This window comes from Cucurbita pepo, chromosome LG06 (assembly GCF_002806865.2).
Source record: "Cucurbita pepo subsp. pepo cultivar mu-cu-16 chromosome LG06, ASM280686v2, whole genome shotgun sequence".
In the NCBI taxonomy this organism is placed as follows: Eukaryota; Viridiplantae; Streptophyta; class Magnoliopsida; order Cucurbitales; family Cucurbitaceae; genus Cucurbita; species Cucurbita pepo.
In genome coordinates this window covers 192,466-211,156 of record NC_036643.1, presented here as the reverse complement: position 1 = coordinate 211,156, position 18,691 = coordinate 192,466, and the positions used below count along the sequence as shown (strand labels likewise).

Sequence of the window (18,691 nt, the reverse complement as noted above, 5' to 3'; positions counted from 1 at the left end):
CAGCTAACCAGTTCTATAATAAAATTTCCATTCACCTACTCTTCTATAATAAATTTTAAATTTATGATGAAAATAACATCTAAAATTAAACCTATGTTTGAAGTTTATATACATATGCTACATTTATTTATTTCCTTGAAAGAAGAAAGTTGTAAGAAATGAGGATATACTTTCAAAAGTGAGGATTTGTATGTAATGGGCGAAAAGGACGTGGGAGGCGAGAAGGGGAAAGCCCAATTTTGTTAAGATTGAAGTGAAAGAGAGCGCTTCGACATAAATATATCCCGCTATCCTTCTCCCCGCTCTTCGCGCCTCGCCTCCAATTTCTTCTCTGCCATTTCCTTTTCTCTCGCTCTCTGCGTCCTTTCTTTTCAATTCAACCTTCTTCCTCCTTCTTCAAGCCCTCCCGCCGTAGGATGATCGGTCCATTGCTCTACCCTACCGCTCGCAGAGATGACTCTGTTGTGGAGGATTATCACGGCGTCCAGATCGCCGACCCTTACCGATGGTAACCGCTCTCCAATTTCCGCTTCATTTTCAATAGTTGATTTGTTCTGAATGTTTCTACTCTGGTCTTGTGTGGAGTCTTTGCTGTTTTGCCGCTGTTCTTTTCATGACGGATCTTATCAAGTTCTCGATCTGTTTTTCTGCCTTTGAACATGCTCCTCGGTTTTTGAGAAGTCTAATCGCATTGAGGCTTGTTCCCAGGCTTGAAGATCCTGACGCTGAGGAAGTGAAGGAGTTCGTGCAGGAACAGGTGAAATTGACGGAATCGGTGCTTCAGAAGTGTGATACTAGAGAAAAGCTCCGCGCGAAGATCACTGAACTCTTTGATCATCCGCGATATGAACCGCCGTTTAAGCGAGGGAATAAGTACTTCTACAATCACAATACTGGCCTTCAGGCGCAGAGTGTTCTCTATGTTCAGGTTTGTGGACTTCGCATTCAGTTTCGTCTTTTCGCTGTCCGCTCTTTAGCTGACTAATGCGTGCATTGTGTATCTTCTTTTTCTTTCCTTCCGATTCTACATCCAGGATAGTTTGGATGGAGAACCTGAGGTTTTGCTGGATCCTAATGCGCTAAGCGAAGACGGAACAGTCTCGTTGAGTAATCTTTCCGTCAGCAAGGATGCAAAATACTTGGCGTATGGGCTTAGTTCAAGCGGCAGTGATTGGGTGACAATTAAGGTCATGCGAATCGATGATAAGAAAACTGAACCGGATACATTGTCATGGGTGAGTAATTGAAGTATGTTTTTATTTTCTTTTCCCATTGTTTACTGGAACGGCAAAATGAAGAAAGTTTCGATGTAATGACCTGATATATGTGATCTCTGATCTTTCAGGTAAAGTTTTCTAGTATTAGTTGGACAGTTGACGGCAAAGGTTTTTTCTACAGCCGCTATCCTGCTCCCAAGTGAGTGTCATGTAAAGTGCTACTTAGGTCCCTGGCATGATTGTCCAATCAACGAACTTATGTTTGATTGAAAGTATTATGCAATGGATTGTTGTCAAATTTTATGGAACATGGACATATTGAGAATAGAATGTAGGAAATTAGCACGACTGCTTATTTAGATTGAATGGAGACACTGACTTTTTTATCAACTTGTTCAGAAGCTAGGCAGTTTAGTCTGCAGGATTGATTTAAACTTTTTTCCCTTTGCTTTTATTTTTTATTACTGATAATGAATTATATATTTTGGTTTTCTTCTTGGCACTGTAGAGAAGTAGGAAGTTTAGATGCTGGTACTGAGACGAATGCAAATCTTTATCATGAATTATACTACCATTTCTTGGGAAGTGATCAATCTGATGATGTTTTATGTTGGAGAGATCAAGACCATCCTAAATACCTCTTTTCAGCCACTGTTACTGATGATGGAAAGGTATTAATCCCCTGATTCATGGATTTGGAGTTTTCTTACGATTGGTCTCTGATTTTTTGCCACTTGCCGGCTACATTGTGTTCTTGGAGCTCTTATTACTGTTATAACCAAGTTATTAATTATTGGTTTCACGTCCTCTGTGTTGCTGCTTAAATTATGGCCTTGCTGTTCATGTCAACCACTTCCCATTCTTACTTGGCATTTATGAAATAAATACAAGTGTTTTCTTTCATTGTTTCCCTGAATCGTGAATAACTTAAGTTGTCCTCCTGTTATAGGCCTTAACAGGAAAATATTTGAGATGGTTGTAAGTTGTATACAATATAAGTGGTCACTCTGTGGTATGAGGTTGTTTTATTTCATTTTTTCTCCAAGAAACATCTCTCTGCCATCCTCACGGAGTTAAATTTAAAAGATCAATGTGAATGTATAAACACAACTCTTTTGCCTCTTAGCTATGTTAGAGGTTAAAGTTCTTATATATATATATATATATATATATATATATATATATATATTTTTTTTTTGTCATTGTTATGCACTATTTATCCTATAGATGATTGTTTTAAACTCTACAGCATTGACATATATGCCATTACCCATGTGAGCATAAGTTTACCATTGCTCCTATTCAAATCTCCCGTCAAGTGTCTTTTATCATGCAAGCATGTGTACAATAAAAATATTTCCTTATATATTTCAGTTTTGATTGATGGTTATCCAGTTGCGTATACATCTTTACTATCACTATTTTATTTTCCAGTATGTCCTTATGGAAATTGAGGAGGGCTGTGATCCAGTCAACAAATTTTACTATTGTAACATATCGGCACTTCCTAATGGACTTGAAGGCTTCAGGGAGAAAAATGAGCTGCTTCCTTTTACAAAGCTTATTGATGACTTTGATGCTCAGTATCATGCCATTGCAAACGATGACACATTGTTCACCTTTATAACAAATAAAAATGCTCCAAAATATAAACTTGTGAGAGTGGATCTGAATGATCCTTCAGTTTGGACAGAATTACTTCCAGAATCTGAAAAGGACGTGCTAGAATCTGCTTGTGCTGTTAATGGCGATCAGATGATAGTGAGCTACTTGAGTGATGTTAAATATGTTCTGCAGATAAGGGACTTGAAGTCAGGTTCCTTGTTGCATCAGCTACCCATTGATATTGGCTCAGTTGATGGAATTTCTGCTAGGCGTGAAGATAGTCTAATTTTCATTGGGTTTACTAGCTTTCTTACACCTGGAATTATTTATCAGTATAATTTGGAGTCTGGGACTCCAGATATGAAGATATTCCGTGAAATTGTTGTTCCTGGATTTGACCGTTCAGAATTCCATGTTGACCAGGTAAGAGTAATTTATATGTTGAAAACTTGGTCCAAAATTTGTCACTTAGTTATCGCTGTTGTCAATCGGCATATCTTAGCAGTCTGACCATTTATTTCTTTGGTCAATTTAGCCCATTCATTGCACTATTATATGAAGATCCCAGAAATTCATTTGTTTTCATTTTTCAGATGGGACTACAGGGTTTGAGTCTTTCTCTGTCAACACCAAGAAATATGCATTTCCTATGGATAATTTTCTCTTCCAGACCTTTTATTGTTCTTCTTTTGTATAGGTTTTTGTGCGTAGCAAGGATGGAACAAAAATACCAATGTTCATTGTGGCCCGAAAGAATATTGTGTTGGATGGATCACACCCTTGCTTGCTATATGGGTATGGTGGATTTAACATTAACCTGACACCATATTTTAGTGTGAGTCGTACAGTACTTGCAAGGCATTTAGGTGCTGTTTTCTGCATAGCTAACATTCGTGGTGGTGGAGAATATGGGGAGGAATGGCACAAAGCAGGTTCTCTTGCAAAGAAGCAGAATTGCTTTGACGACTTCATTTCTTCTGCTGAATATCTTGTTTCTGCTGGTTATACCCAACCCAGTAAATTGTGCATTGAAGGTGGAAGCAACGGAGGGCTTCTCGTTGGAGCTTGCATCAATCAGGTGTGAAACCTTTTCTAAGTCTTATTTTACACATATACATATCTAATATCGAACCAAGTCTTCAATGAGGTACTGAATGCCTTTCTGTGGCAGAGACCCGATCTTTTTGGTTGTGCATTGGCTCATGTTGGTGTTATGGACATGCTGCGATTCCATAAGTTTACGATAGGTTGGTTCATGACATACAGCAACATTGATTTTTATTTGTGAGTTGCGTGTTTAATCAAGTAATTGCCCTTAGGTCATGCCTGGACTTCTGATTATGGTTGTTCGGACAACGAGGAAGAGTTCAAGTGGCTCATCAAGTGAGTGAAGTTTTTATTCTCTGCGTAACACATCTTGGTTGCGTTTTGTTATAATCCTGTTACTGTTTCCAGGTATTCCCCGCTCCACAATGTCAAGAGGCCTTGGGAACAGCATCCTGATCGACTTCTGCAGTACCCATCAACCATGCTACTAACCGCCGATCACGATGACCGTGTTGTGCCATTGCATTCATTGAAGTTATTGGCGGTCAGTACTTTTCTAACATGCGGAGATTTAGCTTTGTTTACTTCACATTCATATTTCTCAACCGTATTTTTCTGGGTTCATCTTTGCATCAAAACTGTTTTTGAAATTTTGGTTGGTTTTTTTTACCCCTCTTTACTTCATTTTTGCTTAAATTGGACATCGTATGATGATTTCGCTGAAACTTAACATATTATGTATAAATTCTAGTACCTCGGTTTTGCTTAAATTGACCATCATAGGGCGATTACACTTAATCTTCACCATGTTAGGTATAAATTTTAGTCCTATTCGTGAATCTTCACTTAATTTCTTTCTTATTATCGGTATTTTCAGACAATGCAATATATTCTGTGCACGAGCTTGGAGAAAAGCCCCCAAACCAACCCTATAATTGGTCGCATCGAGTGCAAGGCGGGCCATGGAGCCGGTCGGCCTACTCAGAAAATGGTAATCTTCAAGTGTGTTTGATTGCACATAGTTTATTCACATTTTCCTTAAGAGTAAAATATTGACTACTTTATTTGCACATAATATCAAATAATTGGCATCAATTTTGTTAAATTACAGATCGACGAAGCATCTGATCGTTATGCCTTCATGGCCAAGATGTTGGCAGCGACGTGGATCGATTAGATTTTATATTAGATACAAATCAGAGGTGGCATTCGAGGTTCCGAGCCGTCTACATTTTCCCGTGCTGCAACCATTTACTCATTGCCTCATGAATTTTTTAAAAAAATTTGAGCGGCAATATTTGTGGCTTCCGCCAAGTCAGAAAGAAACATAAAGAACTTCTGATATACGTTTCTTTTTATGGCGAGGCTCGTAAGAATTCTTTATACAGGTATTAAGAAACTTGGAAGATTTAACGCTGGATGAATAAGACCTATGCAGTGAAAAAATGAGGGATAAGGATAATATGCTTTATATTTTTATCTTCTAAATATATTTACTTGAGTTACTAGTTTCATAATTTGAAATTTAGTTGATACATATGAAAACATGTAAACTGATTCATTTTTTAGTTTATAATTCGTTTGATTTATTTTACTGTATTCTCTCTAAAATAGAAGGGAGAAATCACAACTGGTCTAAAAACAAAAAGAAAATTCAATGAATTATAAATGCCATAACTTAATTTTTGATCATATGTTTATGACCTCCCCCTAATGTGTCTATGAATGAAACGGGCAAAGTTTAGATTCTAAAAAAGAAGTCTATTTTAAATTATCAAAGCGAATAAATCTATTTTCAAAAATTAAATTACCATTTCGCCATGTGAGCACTTGAGCACCGAATTCTGAGTGATGACACGAATACAATCTCGAATCATGCTCCCATTAATGAACCTGTAAATATTGTGACAAGTTGATCAAACGTGATCAGACAGGAGGCAGTACAATCCCGCAGGAAGACACTTAACCTTTTTATTCAGCGAGATGGCCGTCCATTTTTATATCCGTAACGTCAAGCTGAAGAATCTCTGCTCTGCAACTAAGAATAGATCCTATACTGTAATAAAAAAGGAACCCAGAATAGAAGTCAAGACAAAATAGGACTCCAAGTATGGATATCAGAGCAACTCCCAATACGAAATTCAGAGAGTTAGCGTTCCTAATACCTGGGATGCGTGCGACCAAGATCTCCATGGACAAATTCTTTAATGTACGTTCCAGCCTATGTTACAAAGAACACTTAGTTTTTAAGTCCAATTATTCCCATCCTTTAGATTACATTTTTAAATAATTCCAATTGAAAGGCTCAGGAAATTAAGACATATATACATAGAGCTATTTATCCATTACAAACCGTGGTCTTCATTCAATGTTAAAAATATATACCTGGGTACACAAATGCAGGAGATAATACTGAGAACTTTCAGCTACCTTCTCAATCCTCATCCTAAAAATAAGTGAGAGCACCGTTAGTGATCCTCGGTGAAAAGCATGAATGGATTATTGCATATTACTGTACAATTAGAAAGGGCTCCAACCAGTGGATGATCTTTTCACGTTCTAATGGACTACGGCGATGAAGCACTCTTATTGGAGTTCTCTGCAAAATTTTCTGCACAAGAATAAAAATTCATAAGCATATTTCGCCAAGAAAAGACATATAGCTCAAACAGGACCCAAGTTTTCGTATGCAACTAAAATGTTATGCATTAAAAATGAACAATGAAACAAGAGCATCAAGCTTTCTGAACTCCTCACCAGGTCTTTGAGTGATGATATTGACAACAAATCATCATCCTCAAGTGGGCGAGACGTCCACACAAGTGCAGCATATTGCTTCTGCATGATTAACAGTCACAAATACAGAATGCAGACTTCTTTATTCCACCATTAAGCACAAGCCTCGTTCCATTTAATTCAACAAAACTTGGAAATTGTAATCAACAAAAAGATTGTTCATAGAGAAAACCTGCTTCTCTGCTTCTCCTTCTTGCACGAAGGCCCAACCCTCGCTGCCTACCACTTTCAGATTTCTTACGCCAATCTGCAATAATAATGTGATTGGTATGCAGTTTGCAGCTATTTTAATCAATTGAATAAGCAACACAACATGAACAGTATGTTACCAATTTATTTTTTGAGCCATTTATCTTCGACTCAATTTCATTTATAATCATCTCAGATGGGAGAAGACGGGCATTCTGTATCTCAACCAGGAAAGGTCTACCTGAACCCAACATCCGAACCTGACAAGAAAATTGAATTTTAATTAAACAGTAACTGACCTCCTGTTTGTCAATTAAATGAAATCAGATTTTCAGTACATCGAGATCCTCTCTACCAGCAGCATGGAACTTGTAACTATCACCCCGACAGAGGGGGAGAATATTGTTGCCTAGAATCTCCTGCAGATACCCATGATACTTTCAACTTTTTCTTGCCACATGAACAGTTGTATAATAGAACAGACGGTCACCAAAGAAACAATCACTACCTCGACAGATGCCTCTCCCATTCTCTCATCACCGATTACCCACCGTGTTTGACTCACATTTCTTGAATACTACAATAAAAGTTCATAATCCAGGGAGTTATGAGTCAGTGAAATACACAACCACGTCTTCCTGGGGGAAAAGATGAAAAGTGGAAAAGTAGAACTTAGTTACCTTAATGTATCTGCCAATCAAGTAGATTGAAGTCCTATAACAAATTAGAGCCAAATGGCATGGTTCATTGATCTAGATAGAATTGATTTGGGGCAGAGATTACCACTATTAGTAACCAGTTAAAAAAGTAACAAAAATCTGTACGCGAAAGTAAACACCAAATTACAAAGCACACCATAGAATTATCTTTCAAGTCCCTTAAACCGAAATTAGAAAATGATAATAAGAAAAAGATTCACACCATACTTTTCTTCATCATGAACCTATAGTATATTAACTTTAAATCCTTGGGTCAAATCATACCGTATAAATCAAGTGAATCAAGTACACTTTCAATGAAATCAAACGGTAAAGGTTACATTTTTTTAATAACTAGAAGGACATAAATACCAAAGTTCATTCAGACAGTGACATCATCTTTTTTAATCATTTAAATACTATATAACAAACTAACCTTTTCTTGAGGAAATTCAAAGCACTTAGAAAGTTCAACTTCTTGTGAAGGATTGAAACAATTATCAGCGACAGAATTGGCACCATACTTCGAAATATCCAAGGTTTCATCATTGCAAGCTGCAATAGAATCATCAATAGTTTCAGTGGTAAGTGATTTAATACATGTAAACAAACAGAAATCAATTATCTACACTGGGTTCCTAAAGGTTAGGAATTGATCACGGCATCCCTATAGGATTTAGGAAATAGAAACGACAAGAAGACCCCTAAGAGAAAAGGAGAGAACATATGAAGCGGTATTGGTATGAATTTAATATTCATGTACTTCCAAACATAAAGATTATTTGAACTTGTCATCCAATAAACTTGAAGAGAATGAGAAAATTTATGGCAGTAATAGATAACTTATCATTTCTCAATCTATATAAAACAGTGGTGACAATTTGATAACAAAGGTTGAATTAACTTGCCAATTTTTCTCATCTTGCAGCCGTCCTGTTGTCTTTTGTTGGAACTACCATTGCTGTTTGAAGCTTTAGGATGACTATAAGTTAACCGAATGCGCAGACCACTTGAACTAGATTTGCAATCCTGCATAACTTCATCGATAAATATTAATCAATGAACTTTTCCCTTCAAACACCCAAATTATAAAAGGAACAAATTACTTAAAGAATGGTCCTCTTTAAGATGAAAGGTTCGTTTGCATCATTTTCCAAAAGATAACCCTTGTCTTCAGTCAACAATGTTGAGGTGCAACTGTACTCACCAGTAAAGTTTCAAGAGGCTTTGTTATACATATTTTTAATGCATCTTTCGCCGAAAGAGATATAGGAGGAGGCTTGCCCTGGAACCAGTGTTCAGACCCATATTTTCTTTTCAAATACAGCCTGCAATCCAGGGATGAAAATAATTACTACAAAATGAATTGACACGTTAAATGGACTATTGAAAGTCCAATATTAACAAGACTTGGTAGCACAAACCAAAAAGAGGTTTCAAGAGGATCATTTCCTTCAGCCGTGTCTCATATGAAATCACTCAATAATTTTCCCCCCTCTGATCTAATACTTTTACTTTCTGTTTTTAGAAAAGCTACCAAAGGATCAGCCAAATTGAAGAGCTAAACAAAATATGTATAATATATCCAATTTTTTGTTTTTCAAAATCATTTGTTTGATAATGCTCTAATTATAAACTTGTTTTCATTCTCTCTTCACAAAATTTATTTCATTAACTGGATTTCTATTTAGAATACAAAAGCCATAAACAAAAATAAATACCAAACAAGTTTATTTTATTGTTTAAAAAAACACAAAGAAAAAAACTATCAATTTCTTTTCACACAATTTNGGGGGGGGGGGGGGGGGGGGGGGGGGGGGTCTTACCAAACAAGCTTCTCATTCTCCAGAATGATCGAAGGAATTGACACCTCAAGAGAAAAATTATCAATCTGATGGCCTTCTTTCTTTACCAGCTCGGAAATTGAGACAGCTAAATCATCAACTCCCTTACATTTTACGAAGTTACCTTTGTCATCAATATAACTGAACTGCAAAATACCTAAACATAGGCAGCAAATGTTTCTATCAATATCATCATCAATTGCCTCCTTGTCAGAACCTACGATTGGTACCGACAGTGAGAAGGAATAATGGTGCCTTTCAATGCCAGATAGCCGAATGATGCAGGGTATGCATACCTGCAACGAAAGTATTGACCAAACATCATCTGGCTATCGCAAACAGTATCCTTGATGTAATTCCAATACATGCCAATATCATTGNAAAAAAAAAGCAGAAAAACACCACCAAATGCATCCTAGAACACAATAGATGCTGATCAGCAGTAGGCCATTATTAGGCACCAATAAAAAATGCTGCTGCCGATGCTACTCCTTTCATCATCTTCTTCTGATTTTTTATTACTATTAAAAATCATTATCCTCAGCATCATGCTGGTAATAAACAGACGTCATTACTTTTAAGAATTTAACCGGACTTGTAAAGCTGATATTGCTAAATCGCAAGCAAAAACATACATAAAATGAAATGCCATGAAAGATAGAAAACCAACTTGCACGCATTTACAGTATAAATAATAAAAAAAAAACAAAAAAACAGAACACATAAGTCTGAAATTTGGAAAGAACGACAACTTATCATGTTAAAGGTGCCACGATAATATACAACCCTAACTCGGTGAGGTAAAAAATCAAGAATAGCGATCGAATAAAGGAGCACATTCAAACACAAAAGAAATATTCTCCAAACTACAGGCCATCGAGATATAAGGTAAATGTAATGGTCGTTATATCAATCGCCTTCCTATCAATAGTTATTTCGCTATGAAACCTAGGTTCAAGTGAGGAAAATATTGAGGTTAGCGATCGAATGAAAAAGCACATTCAGACACAACGGAATTTCCTCCAAAATGCGAACCGTCAAGTAATGAAGCGAAAGTTGTATCCATCGCATTCCTAATTAACTACAAATTTTAGGTTGCGAGGACAAACTAATAATAGCGATTGAACATAGAAACACAACCGGAAACTTCCTCCAGACTGCAACTATCAAGTTATGAAGTGATAGTTTCATCGATCGCATTCCTAACGACGATTGTTCTTAACTACGAGATCTTAGGATGAAATGAATGAAAAAAAAAATTAAGGATAGCGACCAAATAAACAAGGACATTCAAACACCACTAGAATTTGCTCGAAACTGCAAACTATCAAGATAAGAAGTGAGAGTAATTGATCGCATTCCTAACGACGGCTGTATAGACTACGAAATCCTATGTTCGAGTGAAAGGTTCAAAGACAAGAAAACGTACTCCAATCGACAACAGGTCTTTCGTCACGTAAGAAGGCATCTGCGGGACGGCATCGTTAAGAACGTGCAGTTCATCATTCGGAGAAATGGCTTGTTGAGCGGCGGAAGAAAGTAGTGTCGCCTCAAGATCAGCAGCCACTTCGTCCTGTTCGTTGGCCATAGAAGAACTCCAGAAAGCAATCCTCTGCAGAGACTTGTCCGCCGACTTGTTAGTTTAGTGAACTTTTCAGTTCAATAGCGGCAAGGGAAGGGAAGCTTATATATAGTTTGTACTTGGCACGTTTGGTACCCACGCTTCCTGTTCCGCATTCTTGATCGTTGGATCACTTCGATTCCGTACACGTGGACAGGGTGAAAATCGTGTTTCCAATCCAGAGTCCTGAGACATTGTAAAACGTCGTCGTATTGGCTTAACCATTTCATTGCGTGAGGAAGTTGTGTTTTTGTCTTTATACTTTAATTTAATAAACTTCACTACGTAAACCTCCATTTCATTAGGTAAATATTTTCGATTTAATCTTCAATGAGAACACCTAATCGAATCACTTCAAAAGTTGGTTATTCGTCCATTTAAATATAATTTAGTTGAAGAATAGATAATTTAGTAAGGGCCAAATACTATGTATCCACACAAACCTCTAATATGTAAAATTTTGGATGCACAATAGAATTAAATAGTTAAAAAATATATGTAAAAAATTACAAATTCCCAATTTTAGTAGTTGAAATTTTGAATATTTTTTTTTAAATGGCAGATTGGAAAAGTTTATTATCAAATAAACCCAAACTAATTTCATGTACCATTAGTCGTCAAGCCCGAACAAACGAGTGAGCTTTAAAATGTCGACAAAATGGAGTACATAGAAAAAGGTAACTGTGTAGGCCGATCTCACATCATTGCTAGACACATACTCCATTCAAAAGAGTGACAAGGTAAACAAAACAAGAAAAATAATGCGAAATACATGTTATTTTGGAATGGTAGATTTTATCCACACCTCAAAGCAAAACAATCTGATATTAAATAACATTGACAGGTAACAATATCATAGAGAGAAGATGACCAAATGGGCAAGGCAATGGAATGATATCTAGAGAAAGAATGTGACCTGACCCCGAGCTGGGGTCGACTGGAGGACCGGGCAGTCTAACTATAGATAGTCTAACTATAGATGTTCCTGTCTACAACAATATGAAAGCAAAGAGACCTTGCTTTTTTTCATCATATATTAAAGCTAAGATAGACTTTAACTACCTTGTGGGGTGTCTAAGTATTTGGAACGGCTACTGATTTAGAGCGGTCTAGTGTGTCTACCGCTTGCCCTGCCACACAGAAGAGCATTCTTTGGAATGGGAAACTCATCCCTGAGTGAAGTCGATGGCGTATAGACGCGGAGGTAGAATTGTTGTCCGAGATACTGTCTTGCCCAAAACTCCGACCTCACGTTCCACATTCCTACATTATCGAGGGCCACGTAAATTGCAGTCCACGAGAAAGGGTAGACCTGCACCAAACACCATCATCAGCCCATTTAAGCAGAGGATTTGTGGGGAAGAAAGCCAGAAGGGAATCGATACTCGATGCTCACCTGAATTGTGCAACGAGCGATTGCATCTCGGAGATTGTATTGATTTCTGCTAGACTGTGTCCATTGGCCTCCATCCATGCTGAAAATAGAACACTTTCAGAAATTGAGTTTTGAACCATAGACTGACAATCATATAGTAAAAAACACCAGAGTCAGCCATCCTTAGAATGCAAGCTTACCCGACCACAAAGAAAGAGTAGCCATCAATATGCCAACTTTGGACAATGTTCTCATTGTTTTGAAACACAATTTCTACAAATGCTCTATAGTCTGCACCCATCACGGATGTGTCGAGGTAGATTCCTCCACCGGTGGGCCTATCAGAGATGCTTCCGACACGAAAAACCCCACCAATTTTGAAGAAGTCCGCAAGTTTCAGGGGAGTGTCAGCAGGGTTGAAGGATACGCTGTTAACTGCATACCTTTGTTTGCGGTTGACTTGACCAGCAGAACTTGCAAGTATGATGGTTTTGGTTGTGTTTATGAGACCATAGTGATAAGATCCTTGTGGGTTTGGCCTTGGTCCACTGGCTGTAAGATTGGTTCTGCAAAAAAAGAAAAGTCATAATCAAGGCAATACCAATACTTGGAAAACTAAACACTAACCCTTTGGAACGATTCAGTGGGGAATATAATGAAAAAAAGGCCAATATAAGTTAATATGTTAGAACATCAAAATTTCTTCCTACATATGGATTCTAGACATTAGTTTGGTTCACAAAGCTTAAATCCAAAAGCTAAAGCTTCCAAGTTGTTTACCTACAGCCTATTACTACTTGACTCAAGCTGAAAGGATGGTGGATAGAAAGTATCTAACCTAATAGACCGGGCTTGGTTGAGGGACCAGTCGATCTGTATTGTTGGACCACCGGGAGGGGGGCCTTTGACAGGGCCAGCAGAGTTACTGTAATGAAGAATGCCAGTGGTGGAGAGTACCCGATAAGTGAAGCGAGTGGAGACGACAATGTAGTAGTCCTGAGCTGGCTGATCAGCCGTGACGAGCACAGAGTAAGACTGACCAACATGAACATCGAGCGACGAGTAGGTCGTTTGAAGGGTATGTGTTCCTTCCACCTCTACAAGCTTCATTTTATGACCTTGAATTCGGAAGTTGAGGGAATGCTCCAGCCCCACATTTGAAATTCTCAGCCTGTATGTTTTTCCTGCAACAGCATTGACATAAATCATAATCTCGTTTCCATTACACAGTCATTTTCCTTTGAATCAATAATTAAATTAGACAAGCAATGTACCTTGTTCAACGCTAAAAGAGGTATCATTGCCACGGCCATTGATGAGGATTCCATTCGGAAATGGAAGCTTCTTACCACGATCCAGATGAGCCTTCAGGGTCTATTCACCATGCCCAAATTTTAAAGGCCCACATAAGAAAATAGAAGGCAAACGGGAAATGCTATTTAAAAAATAAATGTATAAATAAATAACATTCTACTACGGATACCAAATACTTGAGTTTTTAAGATTCTATTATAAACTTCGATTTGATTTCATCAAATTATTTTTCTGTCTCAAAAAACTTTTTAAGGTTCTATTCTAGTCGGTCAATCTTCAAATATTGTATTACAAAAACCTTTTATTTATAAGGAGTAATTTATCATTAACGATTTGATAAAAGCTCAAATTCATTGAGCATCCACATTTATACAATTACCCTAAAATTATAAACACTTTCAAGTTTATCAAAAAAGTTTGAAATTTCACAGAAAAAGAAAACATAATTCAAACAAAATTAAAATTTAAAGGTAATACTAATATAAAATGCAGTTTCGAACACTATGTTATGTATTAGTAAGATATGAAAAATAAATAGAAATTCACTTTTAATTACCATTAAATAATTTATTTTTCTACAAAATTGTTGGCCATTTAATTAAATTCTTCAAGCAGAATTTAAAAATTAGAAATTGTGCATCTTAATTTCAATAAAATAAGGGAAATCGAGCCATAATTATTTAAAAAAAATTCGGTACGCGACCATTCCCAAATCATTAAACCCCACCGAACAAAAAAGCGAACAATTGATTCGGTCGCCAATAATTCAAGTCACGGAGTGGACCCCACCAGCTACCGACGGAAAAACATTGCGATAATGCGATCCGCAGTCACCGCCCACTCCCCGGTTTCCAACATTTCCTTTCTTCAAATTTTTTTATTATTTATTCTTTAAAAAAAGAAGTAAAAAAACGCTCGCAGATTTAAACATACCGTGTGATTGGACTTGTACCAGTCGCCGATGAGGACAGTGTAGTCGCCGTCGGGATCGGGGAAGGGGACCGGGATCCGGGGGCGGCTGAGGATTCTGATGCCGCCGAAACCGCCGGCGGCCTTGTGGAAGGCCAAAGAGGGGAAATAGTAAAAGCTGCCGATCTGATCCTTTACTTGCAGAATGTACGTGAAGTTCTTCCCTGGAGGGATTGGGCACGTTGTTCCATAAACACCGTCTTCGTATGAGTTTCTTCTCTGTTGAATTCCGTTCCTGAATTGCACAATTCCAATGTAAGGTGATAAGAATATTCCAACCTAAAAGAAGACGAAATTAAATATATATATATATATATATATATATACTTTGGGTGCAAAATTAGCTGTTTAATTCGTTTTAAACCTCTTTTTATGATTTTGTTTCTTTGCCCGACGATTTCAGATTTGGTAATATTTCAAGTGATAAAATTGTGGTTTAAGTAAAAGAAAATGAGTATTTTGAAAGTTTTGATGAAAAAAGAAAAGGGAACAAAGCAGTCAATTAAAAAGTTCCATTAGAGGAAAGGAAGAAAAAGAAGAGCAGTAGGTGTTGGAAATTAGGTTGGTGGGCCAAATATCTCCTAATCAGCCCACTCAACTCTGCTTTCTGGTACATGTATCATAAAAGGACTCAGACCAAAGGGAACCACAAAAAAAAAGAAAATCAAATTATCCAAATAATAAATGTTTCCCCCAGTAACACCTTCTTAATTACTCACACGACTTCCATTAATCATGAGATTCAAGCTTTCTCAGCAAACAAAGTTCATTCTCCATTAATCATGAGATTCAAGCTTTCTCAGCAAACAAAGTTCATTCTCCATTAATCATGAGATTCAAGCTTTCTCAGCAAACAAAGTTCATTCTCCATTAATCATGAGATTCAAGCTTTCTCAGCAAAAAACAAAGTTCATTCTCCATTATTCTGCTCAGAACTTGATCCATAATGGCGGTAACAATGATAACAATTACAAACAGGTCCTTATCAAAACTCAAAACCACTCCAGCTTTAGTCAACAGAACAAAAAACATCAAATCCACAAACAAGAACAAACGAGACAGGGCTTATAGAAGCAGTCAACACACAGTTTTTCTGTAACTATCATCACCTTTAACTTTTTGGTCCGTTCATTATTTAACTTGATATTAAAATAAGAGATCCGTCTGTAGTAACATCACTTAATCTCCCACTAATATTGATTTCATGACCTTATAACTTAAATTTTGTAACGACATCAAAACAAACATTAAAGTAAAGCAAGAAAAACACAAGTCAATGGAAGCGTGAAAAGTCAGATCTCTGAAATAAAAAATAAAAAAAAAAACTAATTACAAATCCAGAACACGACAAACACGCTTGCACTGAAGTCTAGTACAGTAATGGCAGTATAAGTGGGGCGGTGTCTGTTGGACTTTACTTTTTTTTTTTTCTTTTTTTTTTGGGAGGGGGCGGGGGGTTTAATCCCCTTCCTTTTTGCGGACTGAAATTGAACGGAAGAAAAAGAGAGAAGGAAATTACCAGGAAATGAGGAAGGGCTCGTCCAAGCTGTTGAAGACATTGATGATGAGGTTGTCATTGGTGACGCAGTGGATGTCAGGGCCAGGGAATTGGCCATTGATGAGTATTCCCTGGAGAAGAAGAGATGAGAACAAAGAAAACTAAGAAAGAGAAGATGCAAAAATGGTTGAAGGAAGGGAAGGGAAGAATGAAGCGAACCTGCTGGCGAACGGCGAGAGGGTAAATGTTGCCGTAGGAGACATTCCAGGTGAAGAAGCGGTAGGGATTTTCAGCGGAGACGGTGGGGGAGAAGAAGAAGAGGAATGCACAGAGTGCAAAGCAGGGGGAAGTTAGAGGAAGCATTTTGGGATTGGAATATGGAAGAGGGGGAAAGAGATGGAGTTGTTGAAGGTGATGGGGGAGTATTTAAAGTGCCATACAGGAAGAGGAACATGAGTCTTAGCCGCAAAAGAAAGAATAAATGAAACTTTTTCAAAAATAAATAAATTAAGGAGGGAAAATACAAATACAATTAGAGAGGGTGAGAGAGTGAGAGAGAAGAAGAAGAAGAGTGTGGAGTGTCGGTGAGGGGTCCCACATATACATTATATAATGAATTTTGCATGTATGTCTCTCACATGGCTTGGTTTTGAAGGCTGAAATAGCATGTGGCGACTGCTGGCTGAATTCCCGATTGAATGACCTCAAACTTTACTTCTCAATCTAATACATCTTTATATCTATATCTCTCCTCCATCAACATATCTATAACATATCTATATCTATATCGGTGTTAGTCTCATAATTTTAAAACACATTTATTAGGAAAAAGTTTCAACAGATTTATAGGATAGAACTTTAAATATTTATAGACTAAACTTTAGTCCGATATTAGAAAAATTACGAGATTTCTAAAAACATTTACTTTGATTAAAAGAATAAATTCATTCAATTTAATCCAGAACTTCACAGCAACGAAGTACAATTCTACATTTACAATAGAACAAAACTCAAATAACTTAGAGTTTTGGGAGGGTATTTGAACCTCCGGACTAATTATAAATTCACATAAAGAAACAAGCCGACGATAAGGGCAAATCGTTGCAGCAATTAGCCAACAAAAAGATTGTTTGAGGCCACCAAAAGCAATATAATAGGAAAGGGCCTGTTCTGAGAATTTTTTTAAAAAAAAAAAAAAAAAAAAAAAAAAAGGGAAACGTCAAATCCATGATTTGAAAACGTTCCGCAAGAGGCGCTAAAACCATGCCCTAATAAGTTCAAATCATCACTGCAAACAACGCCTGACCCACAGACAGCTGCCAACCTCCACTTTTGCTGCATGTGGACTCGACATTATTGAAACCATACCATATAATAACGCAATCGAATAAACCAAAACGCCAAGCCAAGCAACCTGATACCCCTATAATCGCGGCAAACTTGCAGACCCTGTAGCATTGCGACAGTGTGTTGAGTTAACGCGCTATTGGATTTTTAAACTAAAGGAGGGCTCCTCCCAAGTTATTTTCAAATTAAATGCTCATTACGTCCTTAAATCATTTCAAATCAAGGTTTGGATTCTCTGACAACGACCCTCTTCTCAAGATAAAGAATGGAATAAACAAATGATCGGAAAAAAAAAGTTCACCATTGGCTTTCAATTTTGATGCCCAATCCCAGAAATGCCAGCACACTTCACTTGACCAGGCAGGTCAATCATAAAAAAATATAAGCAACTAGTTTGGGATTAGAATCCCCCAAATACTAAGAAGTATGATCAATGCTTTTGATGAGCTCTAGAAAATGAGTACAGAAAAAAGAAGGCCAAGCAAGATCGTTAAATAGCTCTATGGAGTTTAGGGATGAATGTAGTGGTGTACTTAATCTACACAGTAATGCTCAAAATTCAATCAGCTGTATGGTAAATAAGTTTGTTGAAGTAGCTTCACTCATGACCTTATGATGCCATCCATCACCTTGAGAGGATCATTTGAAAGTATTGTATCCCTCTTATTGGGTACACCCAATGAATTCATACGCGATGCTCCTAAGTTCAATCAATTGATCATGAGAAACCTTTTCCGTGAATTAGTTCATATGTCCTACATCAAAGGGTACTGTCTTCGTACTTCACCGTCCGCGTTCAAAAGTCCTGTAGGGTGCACTATAGGAGGAGGATAATGATGCAGACATCACTAGAACTGTGGGCACAAAGCAAACTCTCTCCATCTAACGGCGACTTATAAAAGAATCAGAACATCTATTCTACCCTATACATGTTAGTTTTAGGACCGTCCCATGTAAAGATTAATCTCTAAGAACTATCCATCACATGAATATGAAAAGTGGGCCCTTGGACGTTTTTCCTCTGGCTCGTAGGGGGGCACACTAGGTTTTATAAGAAATGCCTTTGAAGACATGGGTCCAAAGTCCAAACAGCTCTTCTATCAGAGCTTACAGCGTTCTTGGGAGAATGGATTCATTTATCCGACATCACAAGAATAGCACAACATAAGCT

General features: G+C 37.3%; 3 protein-coding genes across 4 annotated transcripts; 1 reads left to right on the top strand and 2 right to left on the bottom strand.

Moving 5' to 3' along the window:
• Positions 1 to 234: 234 nt before the first annotated feature.
• On the top strand, positions 235 to 5,386 carry LOC111796956 (prolyl endopeptidase-like). The gene is made up of 12 exons (XM_023679781.1): positions 235 to 508; positions 709 to 928; positions 1,035 to 1,235; positions 1,346 to 1,416; positions 1,726 to 1,888; positions 2,652 to 3,245; positions 3,520 to 3,900; positions 3,994 to 4,069; positions 4,142 to 4,205; positions 4,278 to 4,413; positions 4,747 to 4,860; positions 4,981 to 5,386. The coding sequence occupies exons 1-12, from the start codon at positions 417 to 419 to the stop codon at positions 5,044 to 5,046; spliced, it is 2,178 nt and encodes a 725-aa protein (XP_023535549.1). The 5' UTR covers positions 235 to 416; the 3' UTR covers positions 5,047 to 5,386.
• Positions 5,147 to 11,071, bottom strand: LOC111796958 (putative tRNA pseudouridine synthase Pus10). Of its 2 annotated transcripts, XR_002815453.1 has the most exons (17): positions 10,826 to 11,071; positions 9,379 to 9,692; positions 8,760 to 8,880; positions 8,461 to 8,581; positions 7,989 to 8,107; positions 7,535 to 7,606; positions 7,363 to 7,431; positions 7,193 to 7,273; positions 6,995 to 7,114; positions 6,838 to 6,912; positions 6,627 to 6,707; positions 6,407 to 6,480; positions 6,255 to 6,315; positions 6,035 to 6,090; positions 5,837 to 5,925; positions 5,681 to 5,762; positions 5,147 to 5,299 (listed from the first exon to the last, which is right to left on the bottom strand). XR_002815453.1 is itself a non-coding variant. In XM_023679783.1 (16 exons), exons 1-15 carry the CDS (start codon positions 10,982 to 10,984, stop codon positions 5,841 to 5,843), a joined length of 1,608 nt encoding a protein of 535 aa, XP_023535551.1. In that variant the 5' UTR covers positions 10,985 to 11,071; the 3' UTR covers positions 5,506 to 5,762; positions 5,837 to 5,840. The 2 variants fall into 2 exon arrangements, 1 of the variants encoding a protein (XP_023535551.1); XM_023679783.1 differs by lacking the exon at positions 5,147 to 5,299 and having other exon boundaries at positions 5,506 to 5,762.
• A 693-nt stretch (positions 11,072 to 11,764) lies between these two features.
• Positions 11,765 to 16,716, bottom strand: LOC111796957 (L-ascorbate oxidase homolog). The gene is made up of 8 exons (XM_023679782.1): positions 16,393 to 16,716; positions 16,195 to 16,304; positions 14,640 to 14,910; positions 13,667 to 13,766; positions 13,231 to 13,576; positions 12,593 to 12,958; positions 12,414 to 12,492; positions 11,765 to 12,329 (listed from the first exon to the last, which is right to left on the bottom strand). The coding sequence occupies exons 1-8, from the start codon at positions 16,534 to 16,536 to the stop codon at positions 12,117 to 12,119; spliced, it is 1,629 nt and encodes a 542-aa protein (XP_023535550.1). The 5' UTR covers positions 16,537 to 16,716; the 3' UTR covers positions 11,765 to 12,116.
• Positions 16,717 to 18,691: the final 1,975 nt, after the last annotated feature.